The sequence below is a fragment of the Hemitrygon akajei genome, chromosome 16, assembly GCF_048418815.1.
Source record: "Hemitrygon akajei chromosome 16, sHemAka1.3, whole genome shotgun sequence".
Taxonomy (NCBI): domain Eukaryota; kingdom Metazoa; phylum Chordata; class Chondrichthyes; order Myliobatiformes; family Dasyatidae; genus Hemitrygon; species Hemitrygon akajei.
Window position 1 is genome coordinate 27,671,109 of NC_133139.1, and position 22,039 is coordinate 27,693,147.

At 44.5% G+C, this 22,039-nt stretch overlaps 1 protein-coding gene across 3 annotated transcripts in view; it reads right to left on the reverse strand.

Moving 5' to 3' along the window:
- LOC140739888 (small conductance calcium-activated potassium channel protein 2-like) overlaps positions 1-22,039 on the reverse strand; it is a 117,006-nt gene that overhangs the window by 49,948 nt on the left and 45,019 nt on the right. Inside the window, exons 3-4 of one of the 3 annotated variants that reach the window (XM_073068523.1) lie at positions 6,164-6,217; positions 3,213-3,308 (exon numbers count right to left, since the gene is read on the reverse strand). In XM_073068523.1, the coding sequence (XP_072924624.1) occupies positions 3,213-3,308; positions 6,164-6,217 (150 nt within the window). The remainder of the gene's footprint in view (positions 1-3,212; positions 3,309-6,163; positions 6,218-22,039) is intronic. The other 2 variants (XM_073068526.1, XM_073068525.1) reach the window with 2 other exon arrangements.

The window sequence follows — 22,039 nt, forward strand, 5'->3', positions numbered from 1 at the left end:
AGTGCAGTCGATGTTTCAGGACGAAACCCTTCAGCAAGGGACCCTGGTCAGGCCCCACTTGGAGTACTGTGCTCAGTTCTGGTTGCCTCACTGTAGGAAGGATGTGGAAACCACAGAAAGGGCGCAGAGGAGATTTACAAGGATGTTGCCTGGATTGGGGAGCATGCCTTATGAGAATAGGGTGAGTGAACTTGGCCTTTTCTCCTTGGAGCGACGGAGGATGAGAGGTGACCTGATAGAGGTGTACAAGATGATGAGAGGCATTGATGGTGTGAATAGTCAGAGGCTTTTTCCCAGGGCTGAAATGGCTAGTATGAGAGGGCACAGTTTTAAGGTGCTTGGAAGTAGGTACAGAGAAGATGTCAGGGGTAAGTTTTTTTACGCAGAGAGTGGTGAGTGCGTGGAATGGGCTGCCAGCGGCGGTGGTGGAGGCGGAAATGATAGTGTCTTTTAAGAGACTCCTGGATGGGTACATGGAGCTTAGAAAAATAGAGGGTTATGGGTAAGCCTAAGTAATTCTAAGGTAAGGACAGGTTCGGCACAGCTTTGTGGGCCGAAGGGCCTGTATTGTGCTTGTAGGTTTTCAATGTTTCTACATTTCTAAAGGTTTCAGTTCTGCCGAAGGGTCTCGGCCCGAAACGTCAACTGTACTCTTTTCCATTGATGCTGCCTGGCCAGCTGAGTTCCTCCAGTATTTTGTGCGTGTTGGATCGATTGCATAACTGAAGGCAAACTTGCATTTATATCAGAACCTATGTGTCCCAAAGATGTTGTAATGTTAGAGGCACTGCAATCAATGTATAAGCTGCAAGATCCCACAGCAGTGATTAAATAATTGACCAGATAATCCCTTTCAGCGCTGTTAGTTGAGGGATCATCTGTTCACAGTGGCACTGGGAGTAACAGCCTGAATTATGGTCTCAGCTCTCTGGAGTGGGACATTCTGTCCAGCTGGTGAAAGTGATAGCCACTAAGACACAGTTGACATCTAATAGACAGGAAATTAAATACTTAATGGTGTGAGTGTTGAAACCGAGAAATACAAGTGACTGAGTTGTCAGGGAGTTCGACCAGAAGTTATTTTAACAGGAGTGTTTTTCAATTAACATGTCTGTTTGGACATAAATCTTCAAAAGCTTAATGCTTCACTGCATATATTAACATGTTTTACACATTATTTCAGTGATGTTGTGTTTCAAATCCCTTTGCAACTGATCACCAGGATCAACATTTGGCTTAAAAGGTAATGATTTCATGGATCGGGAGAAGCAGAAACAGAAAATATTCTTGGGGTTAAGAGAACTAAGAATTTAAAATGAAGTGTTGCCAGAAATGCAAAATTAAATGGCAAACTTTGGGCAGGAATATTAGATAAACCTTCTGTGCCAGGAATGCATCACTCTCCTGGCCGATCTCTTGTCTTGTACACTCTGTAACTGAGATAATCTATCAGTCCGTCTGCTGCGCCGTAACACACACTACTCCCCTTCACTCGTTACCTTCTGCTCTCTGACATACACTGGTTCACAGAACAAAATGCCTCAGCTTAAAATGCTCAACTGCAAACTAGTTCTCTGCGTTCCATCTAACTTCCCCCGACTCTGTAATCTCTGCCTTCTCCGGCTCCGTGATTTTCTGCTCTGGTGCAACTGCCTGGATCTGAACATGGTTTTCTTCCTGTTTGAGAGCTGGCCATTGTTGGCAAGACCAGCATTAATTGCCCTTCCGTAATTGTACTTAACAAGATGGTGGGGAGTTGCTTTGGCCTTTGTAAAGATACTTCCACCGGGCTGTTGAGTGGGAAGTTCTAGGATTTAGATACCTTGAAGAAATGGTGACATTGTTTTGTGTGGATGGTCTATGGCTTGGAGGGGAGAATGCACCTGGTGGCCTTCCCTTGTTCTTGAGGGTAGATATCATGGGTCCTGGAGGTGCTGTCAAGGTAGCCTGGGTGAATTATTGTGGTGACTGGGTGACGGGGTGGAGATACGTCTTTACCAAAGGAGCTGTAAAGTGCCTCTTCCCTCTGCTGGCCCTGCAGGTCACCTTTGGGCAAGGTGTAGCACCTGCTTAGCACCCCCCCCCCCACCCCACGATCAGGGTCACATGAAGCCATGGGAGCAGGTGGTGGATGGTTGTATGAACAGCCGGGGCATCTCACACGTCCTGGTTGTACAACCACTGACGCCGGGCACTACCTCTGAAGAGTATTGATAATGGCTGGAGTCGCCCGTCTTGTAAAGACACTGCCCAGAAAAAGGCAATGGCAAACCACTTCTGTAGAATCTGCCAAGATCAATCGCGGTCATAAACCATGATCGCCCACATGGCACGTAATGATGCTGATGATGTTGTACGTGGCACACTCTGCTGGCAGTAGGAATAAGTGTTCATGATGGCTGATTGGCTGCATTACCCTGGACGTGCCACACTTCCTGAGCACTGGAGCTGCGCTCATCCAGCTACGTGGAGAGTATCTCACTGCACTCCAGACCTGTGTAGGTGTTGGAAAGGCTTTGAGGTGTTGGTGATTGAGGCATTCATTGCAGAGTACCCAGGCACCGACCCTTCCTTGTACCCACAGTGATGTGCGGCTGGCCCATCTGAGTTTTTAATCAAAGGTAACCACTACCTCCACCTCTGAACTTTGATGACTCCTCTTCCATCATCCTAAATATTTACTCCATCCACCACTAGCACGTCATGGTTAAAGTGTGTCCCATATTAAATGCACTGCATTTATTCCCTAGGTTACTCCAAATACACCTTCTAAGTCACCAAGGAATTGAAAGGCAGGAGGCGTCATCTGCAGGTTCTCCCACCATTCCTTCATCATCACTGTGTCTATGTTCCGGTTTTTCCAACCCAATATCAGCATGGGATCAACTGCAGCAGCTCAAGCAGGCAGATCAGTAACACCTTCACAGGGTCAATTTGAGATAGGAAAGAAATGCTGACCTTGCCAGGTACTCACATCCCAAAAAACATGAATAAATATAACCACATTAGAGCATACACACAAGTGATAGAGTGCAAGAGAGAGCTTAACATCAGGAACAGGTTAGACAAGGCAGGACTCCTCCATTGACCGAGAACGTCCCAGTGGTCAGGTAACCATTCTATTCTCACTGTCCAGATCAGCACTTGGGGCGGCTGTGGGAAAGAAGGAGGAGAAAATGGGAAAAGACTTGGAAGAAAAGTTGGACCCTTACCTGAATCTCACGAGCATGATAGACAACAATGAGACCCAGTAATATTACAGTAGAGAGGCTGATAAGGCATTTGAGTGCGAGGGAATAAAGTGACGCCTGGAATGCAACAGAGAGAGATGGTTAGCCTCAAACACAGACTCAACAAATAGCGGAACCACTGTCTCTCTAACCGGGAAGTTCAACCAGGAAGAAAATTTTAGGAACAAGGCTTCCCACACAGTTTCCATTTATCTCCGCCCCACCTACCCCCTTTATCTGCAAACGTCAATCCCATTGATCCTATCACCTCACCATCCCTGATCCCTCCAGAATTTTCTTCTGCCCTCTTTCTCTGACTATACAACATTCTTTAACAATAAACATTTCCCAACTCTCTACACCCTCACCACCCCTCAAACATTTACATTTTAACTTGTACATTTGAAACCCGTCATGAAAGTGATCAGTCGGCTTAGATCAAGGTTATTAAATCCATTCACAATTTTCCTCAAAATAAGATCCCCAAAGTCTTTTACTTTTCCAGAGTGAAAAAAGGCGGAGCAATCAAACGCTGCATTAAAATATTATTATCGTCTCTTTGGGTGACCATCATGATTATCTGACACTTGCACGTGGTATCGAGAAACAGAAATCTTGTAATTCTATAGTAACTTTCACAATCTCAAGTCATTCCAAGTTGCAGCTAATGGAATGATTTTTAAGTTTGTTTATTGGTATGATGTAGAGAACATTGTAGCCAATTTAGCAGAGCAAGTTTCCACAAAGAGTTACCTGTTAAATAATCAGATCTTCCTTTAAGATGGTTTTGGTTGATGAATGAACATTGGTCAAAAATAATGAGAAGTCCTCTGAGTTCCTCATATTACCAGGGGATCTTGGATATCTACTGTGGAGAGCTTGGATTACAGCTCATCCAAAGGTCAGCCAATTGGATTCAAAGTTGGCTTGATGGTAGGAGTTGGAGGGTGGTGCTGTTCTACACTGGAAGTCTATGATCACCAATATGCCAACAGCGATTGGCACTGGTTCTGCTGTTGTTCAGCATATGTACCAATGACTTGGGTGAGAATGTAGGTGGCAGGAATAGTAAGTTTCCAGATGACACCAAAATTGAAGGTATACTGGACTGTGAAGGTTGCAACAGGATATTCATGAACTGGGAAAGTGAACCAAGGAATGGCAGATGGAATTTAACACAGACAAGAAAAATATGATACATTTGGGGGAGGTAAACCAGGATAGAACAGGTCAACTGGAGAAACCTGGGTCATTGTTCCCAAAAGTGACAACCCAGGTAGACAGTGTGTGACAGTATGGTTGCCTTCATCATCTAAGGTGCAGTGTACATGAGCAGGAATGTCATGTTAAAGTTGTATAAGAATGTGGCTCCATTGTTGGGAATGTTGGAATGTTACATTCCAACATTTGGAGTGTTGTCTGCATTTCTGGTCACGGCACCACAGGAAAGATGCGATTAAGCTCGAGAGGGTGCAGAAAAAATTCCACAAGGATGCTGCCTGGTTTGAAGGGCTTGGGTTATGAGGAGAGATTGGATGGGCTGGGTCTATTTCCCGCAGAGATATGACAGAGGTGTATAATGTCATGAGAGGCGTGGATAGGGAAAATAACCAGTGTTTGCTTTCCGTGGTAGAAATATCTAAAACTAGGCATAGGGCATGATTTGTGTTTTTTTCTTTCTCTGCCCATCAGGGGTTGGGTCTTCGCATTTTTTAATTATTGGGTTCTTTAAGGTTTCTTGCTTTGTGGCTGCCTGTAATTCTCAAGGTTGGATAATCATACATTCTTTGATAATAAATGTACTTTTAACGTGCAGGTGGGAGGGGGGGTTGTTAAAGGGGGATCTGAGGGTAAATCATTCACACAAAATGAGCTGCCAGAGGAGGTGGTGGAGGTAGGAAAGGTAACAACGTTTAAGAGGCATCTGGACAGGTGCTTGAAAAAGCAGGGCACAAAGGAGTACGAAACTAGTGCAGGCAAGTGGGTTTGGTATCGAATGGCATGACGGTCAGCATGGACAGGATGGGCCGAAGGGCCTGTTTCCAAGCTGTACATCTCTATGACCATACCTCCAAAGGTGCAGGAGTCCCTCAGTACTGCCCTGCAGCATCAGCCAGGATTACCGGGGAGGGGATTCTTTTAAAGGTGAGATCGCAAAGGTTCACCATTCGTGGTGACAGTAAGCTAAGTTTTATCCCCAGTCCCTCTGGGGTGTTAGCAGAATTCAGGCCAATGCCAGCAAGTGTCTGGACAACCAAGAGATACCCATCTTCTCAACATTCCCTTCATCACCCGTCTCTCTGTCCCCAAACAATATCAATTGTCTTGTTTGTTTCTAACATGCATAGTCCTTACAGCACAGAAACAACCCATTCGGACAACACTAACCCCAGAGACATGCTGGAGCAGGCAGAACACTTACCTCATTGCCACTCTAGAGTAGGCATCCGCACTCCCGCACACGCTACTCTCAATCACACCAAAGCAACAGTAATCGGAGCAGACAGAAACCAACCTCACACTCGCATTAGAAGAATCAAAACATTAATTTAAGAGGCACACCAGAGCAGATGTAACACTAACCTCGGCCACACATTGGAGGACACTTACTTAATTGACTCAACAATGCAGACATTAATCACTGGCACAGCAGAGCAGATGCTCAGCACGCACTCGAGCAGACAGATGCAAACTCAGGACTACAATAGACCAGGAACGACAGTAATTCCCGGCTCAGAAACACAGCGGGAAAACACTAACCCCAGACACTCCGGAGCAGACACAGTACCGGCCTCAGGTGCGCACAGTGGTCAGACACCCGGAAGAGCAGACACACCAAGCTGACCGCAAATGCACATTGGAGCAGGCACGACGGCAATTCTCAGACACGCCAAGCAATCTCAGACACACGTTAGAGCAGTCAGAACACTAACCTCAGACACACACTTGAGCACACTGTTGGACGGCAGAATGGAGAGTTTCAAGCACTTTGGAATAAGAAGAAAAATGAGAAAACAGGGGGACATGGAGACAGTAACGAGAAGATAGAGACCGAGAAAACAACAGCAAGGATAAACAGTTAAAGGAAACGGACACACACTAAATATTACATCAGCTGTGAAATCACAACGCATTGTCAGTTATCTGTATGTCTCTGATTTGCAAATTTATACAGAAACAGGAACTAATATGCTCCCAGACTGTGCAGTGGATTCAATAATCTGAAGAAGGGATTGCTTAACAATGTGACTGGATGTCAGCTACAATTTTGCAGTGACACTTTGGGACTGCAATGATAAATACCGTCGATTTTTAAATCCGTCCTTTGGACTGCAGTGAGGGTGAGCAGCCAGACGAACACATCAGACTTCCTACAGCCCAAACCACTGAGTCAGAGATTTATTTACCTCGCATACAACCCTGCCATTTATTACTTGTTTTTTTTTATTTGGCCATTCCAGCCGCACCGCTAGCAACCCCGATTTATCCCTAGCCTAATCACGGGACAATTTGCAATGATCAATTAACCTGCTGACTGGTATGCCTTTGAATTGTGGGAGGACACCGGGATTGAACTCGGAACTCCGACGCTCCGAGCTGTAATAGCATCGCGCCAACCGCTACATTACCGCGGCTCCCCACAGGACATTGCAGTAGAATCTGCCTTTATGCCCCCAATAAAACAGCTGAGTGAGCCCAGAATACCTCCTGCAGTGTTAATGGTTACATCAAGTTCCCATTAAGATATCAATGGATGAATCCTTAGAACACCCTGGCTTGTATCTCAAACCACCTCCCACCTGCGCTGAAATCACCCAGGGTCAGCAATACAGTTGATTTAATCCAAGTGTTACCTTTATTCATATCATAGCCTCTGACCCCATCGTCTGCTACTGCTGGGCCAACTCTCTCCAGAGCAGGGGTTCCCAATCTCTTCTATATCATGGACCCCTACCATTAACCCAGGGGTATGTGGACCCCAGGTTATTAACCCCTGCTCCAGAGCATGCTACCTTCACATCACTCCTCCACCCCCCCCCCCATTGCTGACCAATTAGAATGCAATATGATCCTTCATTAGATGACTGGAAGATGATTAACTGTCAACTTAACTCTGCCATTTCTAGGAATTTAATAATTAGTAAATCATATTCAGAAAAAGCAGGTGGCTGGGGGTGGACTATATAATGTTTAATGCTACTAGGATTTCTCTCCCCTGTGTTGTTTACAGTAAGTCCCTGGAAATTTCTGGAAAATCCTAGGCCTATGGCAACCCTGGAAGAGTGCTTCTCGAATGCTGGGAGCTTGTTTCTTCAAGCTGGAGAGTTGGAAAGCAGGATCAGTCTCTGAGAGCAAAATGTCAACCATTTAGGGCTGTGTTTAAGAGAATTCTGTTCATTCAACGGGAATCTTTGGAATTCTCTTCTCAGAGAGGACTGCAGCACCCAGTCAGAGCATACACAAGCCTGGATGGATATATATTTGTGGGCCGTAAAGGAACTGAGGGATGGGAAGGTGGTAAAATTGGACAAAATAGAGGATCAGTAATCAATCTGATGGAAGAACTCAGTGGCTGAACAGCATCCATGGGAGGAAAGGAATTGTCTATTTTTTAAAATCAAACCCCTACATGGAGAGGTGAGATGGCCAGTACAAAGAGAACGACAGAAGTGAGGAAGGTGTCCAAGGTGATTGATGGAGGGTGGAAGATGACAGGTAGGTTGTGCCAGATGGTGGGGTGGAGTGGAGTTGAGGGGGTGAGTAGGGTGGAGCTGGGCCACAGTCACAGATGGAGGAAGACAGAGAGAGAAAAGAGGACAAAGGGGAGTGTGAAAACTTGAGACAGCTGCTGGAGGTAGGTAGGGAGGGACAGAAAGGCCATTTTATGTACTCTTGTCTGTTGCTCCAGATTCCAGCATCTGCAGTCTCCTGCCTCTCGAAGGTAGGGAATTAGCTGGGATCTTCCTGAGTGTTGAAGCAAGGCTGAGGATCCCTGTCGTCCATTCTGATCTTATTTCTAATGTTTTATTGATGTGAGGGGTGCTTTATTTTTCTCTGTCTGTCTCTCTGTCCCTTTTTCTTGGCCCTCCCCCTACCCCAACCAATCAGCCATGGAGCAGCCGGTCAATTCCACAGAAAACGCATTTGTCCTTCCTGCTCAAAGTCTCTATTGCACCAAAACGTCACCTTCAGTGAATTAGCCAATGACTTTGGTACATATAGTCCCTCAAGCCAATACAGCACCAAGGGATGTGCTGCCTCTCTGTATCTTCGCTCTGTTTAAGCACTCCAGTTCCATTTCCTTGTATACCTGTAACTACCAAAACTCCAGCAATCTCAGATCTGCAATGATTTATATATCTCCACCATCAATTTACTGCCTTTTCTAGAAGGACTACAGACTTGAACTGCCCTGATACGGTTCCTATTTCTTAGCTGGTAACGGGGAGTGAATTTGGAATTCAGAGGTGCAAAGGGACTTTGGAGTCCTAGCGTAGGATTCTCTAAAGGTTAACTTTCAGGTTGAGCGAGGAAGGCAAATTGCCTGTTAGCATTCATTTCAAGTGGACTAGAGTGTAAAAGCATGACATAATCATGGGGCATTATAGGGCATTGGTCAGACCACATTTGGAGTATCGTGAGCAGTTTTGGTCCCCTTATCTAAGAAAGGAGGTGCCGGCATTGGAGAGGGTCCAGAGGAGGTTTGCAAGACTGATCCTGGGTATGAAAGGGATAACATATGAGTGGTGTTTGATGGCTCTGGGCCTGTACTCACTGGAGTTTAGAAGAATGGGGGGGGGGGGGGGGGGATGTCAATGAAACGGACTGAATATTGAAAGACCCAGATAGATTGGAGGTGCAGAGGATGTTTCCAATAATGGGATTATTGAGGATCAGAAGGCACAGCCTCAACAAGAAAGCTGTTCCTTTAAAACAAAGATGAGGAAGAATTTCTTTAAATGGTGATGAAGCTGTGGAGAATTTAAAGTGGTGGTTGATAAGTAGTAAGATCGTCAAAGGTTAACCAGGAGAATGGGGTTGAGAGGGAAAATAAATCAGCCATGACCGATAGACGGAGTAGACTCAATGGCCAAATGGCCTAACCCTGCTCCGATGTCTTATAGTCTATCCTCTCCTGTGTGCCTGGACATTAATTTAGAGGGGATCACTACCAATCCAAGACACCACAGGAGAAATTTTATCTCAATCTATGTTTCTGATCCTTTCCAAATCCTGAAAATCTCCAGTGGGATATAAACTTACTCCACACAACTTCCTCAGTATGTAATTGAACCTCTTTGACCACATTCATTCACAGCCAGGTGCAGCTGTGCATAGTTGTTTAAGAGAGGGCTTTCAAAGAAGAGGTCCAGAGGAGATGTTGGGACATTCAACTAACAGGACTACCACTATTACAAATTCAGAGTGAAGGTGGTGCTGGAAATCTGAAATCAAAAAACAAAAATACTGGAAATGCTCACCAGGTTAGGCAGCATCTGTGGAGAGAGAAAAAGAGTTAACATTTCAGGGGACCTTTGATCAGAATTAGGAAAAGTTCGAGGTTGTAGATTTATATAGCATAGAGGCTGTTGCTTCAAGTTACTGAGTATGTGCTGCCCATTCGGTTTCCGTTTACACTCATCTCAATTTATCCTTCCAAAATCCCATCAACAGCCCCCCAGAGTCTGCCACACGCTTGGGGTAATTATTTGCCTGCCTGCCACCTTTGGAAAGAGAGGGTGAACCAGAGCACTCAGGGGAAACCCACACGGCCACAGGGAGAATGTGCACATTCCACACAGACAGTTCTGGAGGTCAGGATTGAATCTGGATCACCGGAGTCTCTGTATGAGGCAGTAATCACTGTACCCACCACAAGTTATAGGAAACCTTAAATTCCACGTCGCTAAAGAAGCTTTGTTCATGATCACTATTGTGCAATGGCTTGAGAGCTTTGCACTCAGCTAGAGATGCAAGTTGTTGCATCTAGTGTTGTCCATTTTCCCTGCACTGTGGCTGGTCCTGTTTACACCGCAGTCCCACTCATTCCTGGAAGAATTTTGACAGCACTCTGCCACCTTCTGTATTATTAGGAGCCGAAGCTCAGAGACAGACAGTCACAGGGCAGGTTTCTCTCTTGTTTCTGAAGGTCAAAAAAACAGCCAGAACACTCAGCAGATCAGGAAGCATCTGTGGAATGAGAAACAGAGCTCATGCTGTGAGTTGATGTCCTTTCATCGGAACTGGGAAGAGCAGAAAAGGTAAGGCCGGGGTTGCTGTCCATGAAGTTATCAGGTTGATCGGTTAGAGTGAACACAAACAGTGGAATGCGGGGAATGACCAGTGGCCTCAGGCTGTGGTAGAGGAAAGAGAAAACTTGAGGCAATATTACCATAAGACGTAGGAACAATCATCCTCTTCAACCCCATTTTCCTGACTTTTCCCCATAACCTTTGATGCCTTGATTAATCAAGAACCTATCAAACTCCGCTTTAAATATACCCAGAGACTTGGCCTCCACAGCCATCTATGGCAATGAATTCTACAAATTCACCACCCTCTGGCTACAGAATTTTTTCCTCATCTCTGTTCTAAATGGACATTTCTCAATTCTGAGGCTATACCCTCTGGTCCTGGACTCTCCCACTCTAGGAAACATATTTGCACGTCCACTCTATCGAGACCTTTCAATATCTGATAGATCCCCCCTCATTCTTCTGAACTCCAGTGAGTAAAGAGACAGAGCCATCAAATACTCCTCATATGCTAGACCTTTCATTCGTGGAATCATTCTTGTGGACCTCCTCTGGACCCTCTCCAATGCCCGCACATCCTCTCTTAGATAAGGGGCCCAAAACAGCTCACAATACTCCAAGTGCGGTCTGACCAATGCCTTATAAAGCCTCAGCATTACATTCTTGCATTTATATTTTAGTCCTCTCAAAATGAATGCATTTGCCTTCCTTACCACTGACTCAACATGCAAGTTAACCTTTAGGGAATCCTACACAAGGACTTCCATGTCGCTCTGCAACACTAATTGAATCCCCCCCCCCCCCCATTTAGAAAGTACTCCACTCCTTTGTTCCTTGTGCCAAAGTACAAGGAATAAAAGGGTGGACTGTTTTCTAAATAATTACAGATGCTTGATCTGCAGCAGGACCAGTCAGTTCAGAATGAACAGAGACAGTGAGTTACTTAAATTTGTCGGTGTCAGACAAAAGAGATGTCCACACAGTAGATGAGGTGCTCTTCATCCTTACATTGGTTCAGTGTCCTGATACCAACACATGTAATTGCCTGGCTGAACTCATTCCCACGTTGCACACTTCCCCTTCAGCTCCACCACTTCCTCTAGATCACCAATGTAGCAATAGGAAACTCACAGGGACCAAGATATGTTTGCTCTTTGTGGGATGTGCGGCACAGTCTTAGCTTCAGCCCTCCTCTCTCCCTCGTTGTCGCAAGGACAACTGCTCTGATCTTATTGCACTCATATGGAACAAAAAATATTACTCTGTTGTCATTTTCCATCCTGCTCTTGCCTTCACATGGTCCATCTCTGACTCTTCCCTTCTCTTCCTTGATCTTTCTATCTCCATCTCAGGGGATAGTTTAGAAAAATATAAATTACAAGCCTAGAAACTCCAATCTATCTCAGCTATACTTGCTCCTGCTCAGCTGACTGTAAGGACTCAATTTCATTCATCCAGTTCCTCCAAGCTCCACGAAGAGGATTTCCACATTACTGAGATATCTGTCTTATTCTTGAACTAAGACTTCTCCTCCACCAGCTGACAAAGTTTTTGACCACATGTTGTCTACTTTCCACCCTCCCCCACACACCTTTATGCTCACATCCTCTCCTGCTGGACAGAACCAGGATGGAATTCCCCTGCCCCTCACTTTCCAACTTACAAGCCTGTGCATTCAATGAACCATAGTCCTTTAATGAAGTTCCACAACCACCCTTCCACCACTTGCTCTCCATTCCTCTTCTAGGATTCAAAAGAGACTGTTCCTTTGCAACACTTTGCCCACTTTATTAGCTTTATTCGTCACATATCCTGTACATTGGAACATAGAAACAAACTCCATAGTGAAATGTGTCGTTCGTGTCAATGACCAAAACAGTCCAGCTGGGGCAGCCCGTCAATATCACAGCGTTTCTGGCACCAAAGTAGCGCGTGCAGAACTCACTAACCCTTATCCGTATGTCTTTGGAACGTGGGTTGAAACTGGAGCTACCGGAGAAAACCCACACGGTCATGGGGAGAATACACAAACTCCTTCAAACAACGGTGGAATTGAAGCTGGGTTGCCGGCACTGTGATAGTGTTATGGTAACCACTACACCAACAACCACTCCCCCTCTCACCGCACTTTCTCGTGCAATCATTGGAGATGTAATATCTGTCCTTTGACTCTTCCATTCCCCCCCCCCATTCAAGAATCTAAACAGTATATCCAGGTGAAGCAGTAGTTCACCCACACATCTGCCCCAATTCAGTCTCCTGCACTGGTGCTCACAACACTCTAGAGATCTAACACAGCTCTGATAACCACTCCATGGTGCACCTGCCTTCAGCCCACAAAGGTGACCCTGAACTTCCAGTTGCCTGCCAATTTAATTCTCCATCCCACTTCCATTACTACCAGTTTATTATGGCCTACATTGTGATAACAAGGTCCCACGTAAGTACAAGGAACAGTGCTTCATGCTTCATCTAGGCACCATGTGGCCATCCAGACATAATATTAAATTAATCAACTTTAGGTAACTCACATTCTCCATCTGGATTAGAATCCAATAGTTGTCCATCTGCAATATTAACTCAGCTTTTTTTCTCTCCAAGGCCTGGCCCATCTAAGGGAGACCTTAGAGCATTAAATTTCACTGTTTTTACACTGTTTTTTTGTTCTCTCTCTTTAGCTGTCCTTATTTCACAGTTTTTACATTCCTTTATTTTGCTTTCTCTCTCTCTCTCTCTCTCTCTCTCTCTCTCTCTCTCTCTCTCTCTCTCTCTCTCTCTCTCTCTCTCTAGCTGTCGTTATTTCACAGTTTTTACATGTCTTCATTCCTTTCCTTCTCACTCTTTGTAAAGCCCCATTATCCTAGTAATCAAATAATTTCAGCAACACACTATTTCCATTACAACGCTGGTCTCATCCTACAACAGGTATTCCCTTTGTCCTACCCACCCCTTCTCCATTAACTTCCTACATTTCACGGTTCTGATGAAGGCATTTTGAACTGAAACATCAACTCTCATTCTCTTTCCACAGGCGCTATCTCACTTAATGAGTACTGCCAGCTTTTTCTGTCTTTGTTTCCCATTTATATTGGTGCTCTGGCAAGAAAACCATATTTCCAAAGAAAATGGAATGGACTTCACCCAACTTTGGGTTAGATCAGTTGTTCCCAAAGTAGGTGATATGCCATACTGGAGGCAGTAGGAGTTTCCAAGGGAGTGACAAAGATAAAGTGGTGGTGGGGGGGGGGGCACTTGGTTGAAAGGGGGGGGAAGCTTAATTTAAGAAATTAATTACATTATAAGCACTAATCCTGTGCCTCATAAATGACTAAATGATCATGTAATCACCTCATCTCTTGCGGAGCCACTGTTCTCTTAGACTGTGTTTGAATTGTGTTATAGTTGTTGAAATGCAATGTGACACTTCTGTATTTGGCATTCCAAGAGAAACGTGGACTGAAGAAATCCTATTATTTCCAGGCCCAGCCCACACATTATTGCTGTTCACCACTGTAGCAGAGTATCAGCTAGTTACCCATAATCTAATCACACAGTTACACAATTCCTGTGAATTAGGGTATGGTGTCCAATGGGGTAAAGTTCAACATCTGCCCTTTCCGGTGGCCTTGGCCACATTTCTCTAGCTCTCGGCCCAGCCGAGATATCACTGACCCCCTTTATGTACAGTCATCATAGCCTGAGATATGATGATGCCATAATTCTTCCCTTTATTGATCACAGTGCTTGAGGTTGGACTTAAACAATAGGTGATAGACCGTGATTATTAATCCATAACCAAATGAATCAGACCAAACAAAAGAGAAATGTAGATGGAATAGTGTGGAGTATCTAAAATATGGATTTATACCAGCACCAAGCAACCAAAAACACAAATGAGTCCATTGTGTGAAAAGGGTTTTTTTTTCAAATGAAACAATGAAATCGTCTGGGTTCCTTGAACATTTGAAAAGAATACTCCCTGACAAAGCAGACAAGAACTTGGCTTATTTTCAGTCACTTCAAGAAAACTTTCAGAAACAAATAAACTTCAAAATATGTTTGCCATTACTTCATGACAAAACAGTGATGCTTTTCATACATTTCATTTCTCATTGCTAGATCTGGAAAGCCCGTATAATTGGAGTAGAACTGATTCTGCAAGCAGTAAGAGAGCTTCTGAGTATGGTTTTGCATAAGTCGCCAAACCAAATAATTAAAATGAGCAACAACACTGTTCAAAGATGAATAGATGAAATGTCTGCGAATATGGAAGACACATTGTGCAACAGACTTATGACAACAGAATTTGCTCTGCAGTTGGATGAGTCCACTTTGCTAGGCAACAAATATTTGCTTCTTGATTATTTTTGCTTCATAAAAGATGAAAGCATGGTTCAAGAGTTGCTATTTGCAAGGGAACTAGAAACAGATCTGAAGGAAGAGTCAATATTTTGGGTTGTTGAACAACTTTTCAAAGAGAAGGACATTCCGCTCACCAGCATTCTTGCTTGAGCAAGAAATGGGCAGCATCAATGACAGGACACCACTATGGGTTATTACATTCTTAAAAAGAGCTGTACCTAACATATTTACCATTGATATTCACAGACAACATCTTGTTGCAAAAAACCTGAGTGATCTGCTCCACAAATCATTAATTATTGTTATAGTGGTAGATAAAATCCAGTCCCATGCTTTCAATTCTCAACTATTTTGAGAGCTTTGTGATGTATTTGAGAGCTTTGAGAGTATTTTGAGATGATGAACTGCTTGAATGCTTGCTGTTGCACATAGCAGTCAGACGGCTCTCAAAACTGCCTGAGATGCTTTTATGTACTTTTTTGAAACTGGTAAAATCCTTTGATGACTTGAATGTTTCATGCAGTAATCAACCCAAGAATATGAGACATGATATTGTTCATCTGTCAGAATTATTCACAAAGTTTAATGAAATCAATCTTCAACTGCAAAGAAATGATGTGAATCTTATCAAAGTCAAATCAGTCGTCTCCACATGTCTGTCCAAGTTAACCCTATTTAAGCGCAACTTTGGCCGCTGCGACCTTTTACAATTTCCAAGCCTCTCTGAGTTGGAAGAGAAAGAAAGAATATCAGCTGATGATCTTCAAGTTTACTGAGCCCACCTGGGTGAGCTGCACAAAGACACGTCAGAGATTTCAGGACCTTCTCTTGATCCGAGTTCTAGATTGGGTAATAAACCCATTCCTGCACACTTGTCATGAGGAATTAACAGGAAGGATGGAGGAAGAACTGATCTCACTACGAAATGACGTTGCGCTGAAGCTGAGGTTGAAAACATCGTATCAAGACTTTTGACTGCAGAAAGAAATCGCTGAACGCAATCCTGCACTGTGGAAAAAGGTCAAGATGTTCTTCACTGCCTTTTCAATATCAGATTTAGTGGAGCCCAGTTTCAGTGCAGTCACCCAACTTCTTTCAAAGTGTGAAACGGATTGCAAATTACTGAGCGTAGATATCTGAGACTCCTTCTGAGTGACCTTCAGCCTGATGTTGAGGAAATGGTGTCACTGCACCAAGACCATCCGTCTCATTGAAAGGAGAAAAATCAACGAAGTAGTGAATAGTTGGATCACTAATGTAAACTCTAAAATTGTTGAAGAAAAATGTTTTTACTGTTATTAAAGAAATACATTTATTTGAAGCTTTTAATAGATTTGAATAATTTTTGCAATTATTTGTCACTGCTTTGAATTTGCAGTTCCTATTTTCTTTCACTGTGCATTGCAAATCAAAAACCTTTATAATTTTTATGTAATAGCCAGAAAGGGAGAGGGGGGTACATGATGTGGGCAAGGAGCCAAGGAGGTGGTAACCCAAAAATGCTTGGGAACTACTGGGCTAGATGCACCAACTTTCAGTCCATTTCCCTAGTTATTCTGAACACACCAGGTACAGTGGCTGGTGGGATGGTTTGTGCCAATTTATTGTTGAAGCTGAAGATTGTTACACATTTTCCAATGAATAATGTACTCAAACATAATGATACAACCTTTTAAATTTTCTTTTGCTATTGCTTCCTGAAGGAATGATTAAAGTTTTGTGACGAAAGTTTACCTACAGCTACCCTCACTGAACCCATAATATCAGAGACATGTCTCGTTGGAGTAAAGAGGACGACTTCTGGAAGCGAAGCACCATGTACAGCCGCTACCAGGCTGTACCTTCAATGCACAGCATCAAGAACGCGTTTCTACCACGCCCTGGCTTCCGGTGTGGTAGATGGACAGGCAGCTCACGGTGCCTACTCTGGTTCTATCTCAGAGTGTTGCAATTGTTTTCTTTTGAAGTACTTATCTACTTCTCTCTGAGAAGGCCCACGGAATTTGCCTTCTTCATGTCTGGCAGTTTGGTGCAGAACATAACAATTGGAAACACATTTTTCTTCACATTGTAGCTTCCAAGAATACTTCCAGCCAGAATCGGTTCCCCTGGTGCAGTTGCAATATGTGTCTCTTTTCCCCTGCACACCCCCCCCCCCCCCCACCCCTGATCTGTTTCTACTGAAAGGCTATTTCTCAGCAGTATCGTACAATTTTGACCGGTGCTCTCTCCGCTGGGCTGCCCGCAATGCCAATTTCCCCACCGCTCCCTGTTTCACATTTCCAGCTGCCGTGGGATTTTTTTTTGCTTTTCATATGAAATCCTCCTCTGTTGTTGCCTTGTCAGAGGTACAGGACGTCTGGGTGTCAGGTTGCAGTCTTTAGTGTCAGTGTACGAGTAATCCTGACACCTCAGCCTACCATTAACTAACCACCAGGAAACTCTATATCTTTGACAAGTGTTTGGTTCCCAATCAGGCCTTGTGTTCTCTCTGCCTGTCTGTCTGTCTGTCTCCCTTTCTGTATTGTGTCACTGTTTGTCTCAATGTATTCATTCATTTGTTTGCCCTCTCTGTCCCTAGCCTATCGTCTATCCCTCTTACTCTTTCCTCTGTTGTCTTTTCGAGCCTGAGCATCTGCTCCTCCCCTTTCTCCCTGCCCGGCTACCTATCCGCCTGCTTATCTATGCCCCTCTGCCACTGCCTCCCCCCGTCTTTCCTGCCTGGCTCCTTTACAAAGAACCTGAAGTGATCAGGCCTTTCAGCAGAAGCTATCCAGTTGTTTAGCTCTGCAGTTAATAGAAGTCTCTGTGCACAAACTGGCTGCTGTTGTGCCCTCGTCACCACGCTGCCCTGCACTAATTCAGCAGCCTTCATGCACTCTGAGATGTCTGAGGGCGTGAGAGGTTCTTTTGGAAGCACAGGCACAATCTGAACCATCTTTTATGCCATTGTAAATGTATGCACAAGAGATCATGGCTTCTTTCAGTGAGCAGATGAATGGCAGAGAAACAGTGCATGGAATATCCTGTAAGCTACACTGTGAGAAATGCATTTGATCTGTTAGAGCACCAGACGCTCCGAGACTGGCACTTTTGATGGGAATTAAAGCACAAGCCATTAGCAGTTTGCTGGTGAGAGATTTCCCTGTCTCAGCAACATCTCACATCAACTGAGTTCCTTTGAAGTGCAGATAATTGTTATATACTCAAGTGCAGGACCATTTTTTTGCACACAGCAGGGTTCCACAAAGGGTAGCAGTGGAGCCAGTCCTGCCTGAGGTCAACTGATGCTGTCTTGCAACGTACACAAAATGCTGGAGGAACTCAGCAGGTCAGGCAGCATTTGTGGAAATGAATAAATGGTTGACCCTTCTTCAAGACTGGAAAGGAAAGGGGAAGATACCAGAATAAAAAAGTGGGAGAAAGGAAGGGGGATTTGCTCGGTAACAGATGAAGCCAAGTGGGTGGAAAAGGTAAAGGGCTGGAGAAGAAGGAATCTGATAGGAGAGGAGAGTGGACCATGGGAGAAAGGGAAGGAGGAGGAACACCAGGGGTAGGTGATAGGCAGATGAGGAGAGGTAAGAGGCCAGTGTTGGGAATAGAAGAAGAGGGAAGAAGGAGGGAAATTTTTACCAGAAGGAGAAGTCAATGTTCATACCGTTAGGTTGGCGTACGAGGATGGAATACAAGGTGTTGCTCCTCCACCATGAGGGCAATCTCATCATTGCAAAAGAGGAGGCCATGGACCAACATTTTGGAACAGGAATGGGGATAGGAATTAAGAAGGTTGGCCACCAGGAAATTCCACTTTTGGCCTCAACAACACCGATTACCAGAAGGAGAACATGGATTTCTTCCTGGCCCTTCCCTCTTCTTCTATTCTCCACTCTGCCCCTTTTACCTCTTCTTCTCACCTTCCCGTGCCCCTCCTTCCCCCATGGTTCTCCCTCCTCTCCCATCAGATTCCTTCTTCTGCAGCTCCTCACCTTTTCCATCTACCTGGCTCCACCTATCACCTCCTTGCCAGTTCTCCTTCCCCTTCCCCCACCTTTTTTTTATTCCGGTCTCATCCCCCTTCATTTCCAGTCCTGAAGAAGAGTCTTGGCCTGAAATGTTGACTGTTTGTTCTTTTCCATAGACACTGCCTGACCTGCTGAGCTCCTCCAGCATCCTGTATGTAGGTTTCTGGCATCTGCAGAATCTCTTGTGGTTATGATTTGTAGGCCACATGTCCCCATCCTGCTCAAGGAGCTGTCAAGTATCTATCAACCTCCATGTCCGTCAGACACCGACTGAGCTAACAGTGTCTAGAATCAGCTGAGGGTAGCTCTCTACCTTTAGCTTGAGGTTCCATTCCTGAGTGTAGGTGCTGAGTGGATCATGGCAAAGCCAATTGTGAGGGAGCTCTGATCCCTGGAGGTACCATCTTAGGGACTAAGGCTCTGTCTGAGTCACTGAGTTGAATTACGCGATTACGTGCACAGAGGATTTCTTACTCCAACCTCTAACACAACACATCTGTCTGTCCTTAGCCTTAGCACATGGCTATCTGCACAACCTTGCTGTAAGTTAAGGCCAGAAGTGATATTTGATCATTACGTAGCTGAGGAACATTTTGGGGTGGTCTGAAATTTTTTAAGTTCCCGGCTTCAGTTTTGAGCTCTGCTGCTAATGCTGCGGAGTTTGCACATGCCTATATAACTGTGCAGGTTTCCCCTGAGCGTTCCAGTTTCCTCCCACATTCCAGAAACCAGCAGGTTGATAAACTGACAACAGAAAATTTCCTCTAGTGTGTAGATGAGCGGTAGTATCTGGATGAGAGTTAATGGGAATGTGGGGAGAACAGAATAGGATTAATGTAGGGTTAGTATGGAGAAAGTTGGGTATGATGTTAGCTGAAGGGTCTGGTGCTCTCTATGACACCTGTTTCTCCTGTCAAGAACATCCTTGCTGTTGCTTTGGGTGAGGAACTGGATAAACTTGCATCTTAGAACATTTGTGAGCATAAACGATCCTTTTGCACCTTCCAAGGTTCAAGCAACTATCTCAAAAATGGAGGCTGAAGCTTAGGAGAAAGGTGGAAGATTCTTCAGAGCGTTGGATTATGAAGGTCTGGGCAAGAAGTGACGAACTTATCGCCCAATTTGCAAAGGCAGATGTTGGATTTCCAGGCTTCTGTATCCAAGATAGAAAATCAACTACAAGACTTTGATTAGTTTTCCCAACATAGAAAACAGCCCCAGAGCATTATCAGGCAAAATAAATGGACCCTGAGCCATTCTTAGGGATAGTGAGGCGGAGGATCAAAAATTTGTCCAAATAAATTGGTTTAAGGACCATTTTGCAGGACAAGAGGAAGGCAGAGAGAGTTAGGGAGGGAATTCTAGAGCTCGTGGCTTTGAAGCCGGATGCATGCCACCAAGGATGGATAACACAGAAAAAAGGGAACCCATGAATTCCCAAGATACACTCCCAGCAGGAGAGGCTTAGAGAAAATGCTGGAAGTACTCAGGAGATCAGGCAGCGTCTGTGAAGAGAGAAACAGAGTTAGCAATTCAGGACATTGGCTTTCAATCAGTACTAGAAAATGCTAACAGATAAAGGCAAGTTTTAACACACAGTGAAAAAAAGGGAAGGTTTGTGATAGGGTGGAAGGCAGGAGAGGGTCAGTGGGAAAGGAATGAAAGTGCAAGGTGACAGAAGGGGTGAAGTTTCAGAAGCCAGCCTGGAAGAGGCAGAAACATGAGAAGAACCACTATCTGAAACTGTTGAACTCAAAATGGAGTCTGGAAGTTTAGAGCGTGTTTAACGAGAAGATGGGAAACAGTGCCTTGAACTTGCTTTGAGCTTCATTACAACAGCAGTGTTCAAGGAGGGAGAGATGAGAATGGAGAGTAGGATGAAGAATTAGAGTGGCAGGTGGACTGGAAGCCCAGGAACATTCTTACAGATTGAAAGACATTATTTCAATCTGAATATGGTTTCCCCGGAGTATGGAAGATTGCATTGAGAGCAACAAAGACAGCACAGAAGACTGAAATAAATAGAAATAAATCACTGTTTAACTAGAAAGGACGTTTTAGTGCCTGGACAGAAATAAATAGGTGAAAAGATAAGCATTCAATTGTACTGGAGGGTGATGTGGAAAGGGGAGTTGTTGCAGAAGACTGAAGAGGAACCAGGGTGTGAGAGAGGGAAAGGCCAGTGTGCTGAAAGAAAGGGGAGGTAAAGATGTTGAGAAAGTTGACTTTGTAAGAGCAAAGCAGAAAAGAGAGTAATCAGGAGAATGGAATGGAGTTCTTACAGTTAACTGTGAAATCTATAGGCTTAGAGCAGATGTCACAGGGAAGCAAAGAATTCAAGGAATTCAAAATGAAGACTTGGAGTTAGACCATCAGACCATGAGGCAAGGTGGGAAACTCAGTAAGGCCGATGGAGTTTACTCAGTTCAGCAGGAAATGACACAAATTCAGATAAGGAGAAGGACGAGGAGGATGAGATCTGAACTGGACTGGAACAGAATACATTCCATATAAAACATAGAGAGTGGAAGTGGGGATGCAGAAAGGTTCCCACAGCGAGGCTGTCTTGTTGGGGGGGGGGGGGGGAGTGAGTGGAGTCAATAGAGAAGTTTATCAAAGTCTAACTTTTAACTCCTCTATTCAGTCCACGGGGTAACCCTGAGCTTCCAGTTACCTGTCACTTCTGTTCTCTATCCCACTCAGATCTGCCTTTAGCCTCCCACACTGTTCCAACAAAACTCAATGCAGACTCACGGGACAACACCTCACCTTTGTGTGGTCCCTTACCACCTTCAAGACTCAGTGGATCGCGCAATTTCACATAGTAATTCTGCTGTTCCCATTTGCTTCTCCTTCGCTTCCACCTTCTGAATCTTTCCCTGTGCAATCCCTACCCTTTTCACCTTGCACAGTCGTTCCTTTTCACTCTTCATTCTCTTTAGATCCTCACTGAATCAAAGACCTTCCCTTTTGTTCTCTCTTCATTTCCCTCTAACTTTCACTGTACATCAAAACTTGTTTATCTCTCACTTCCGGTTCTGATGAAATATCGTTCGCCTGAGAGAAAAAAAATTCTCTCCCTCTCTCCGCAGACCCATTTTGATCTGCTCAGCACTTTCAGCATCTCTGGTTCAGATTTCAGAATTCCAGCATTCAGGTTTTGTTTTGA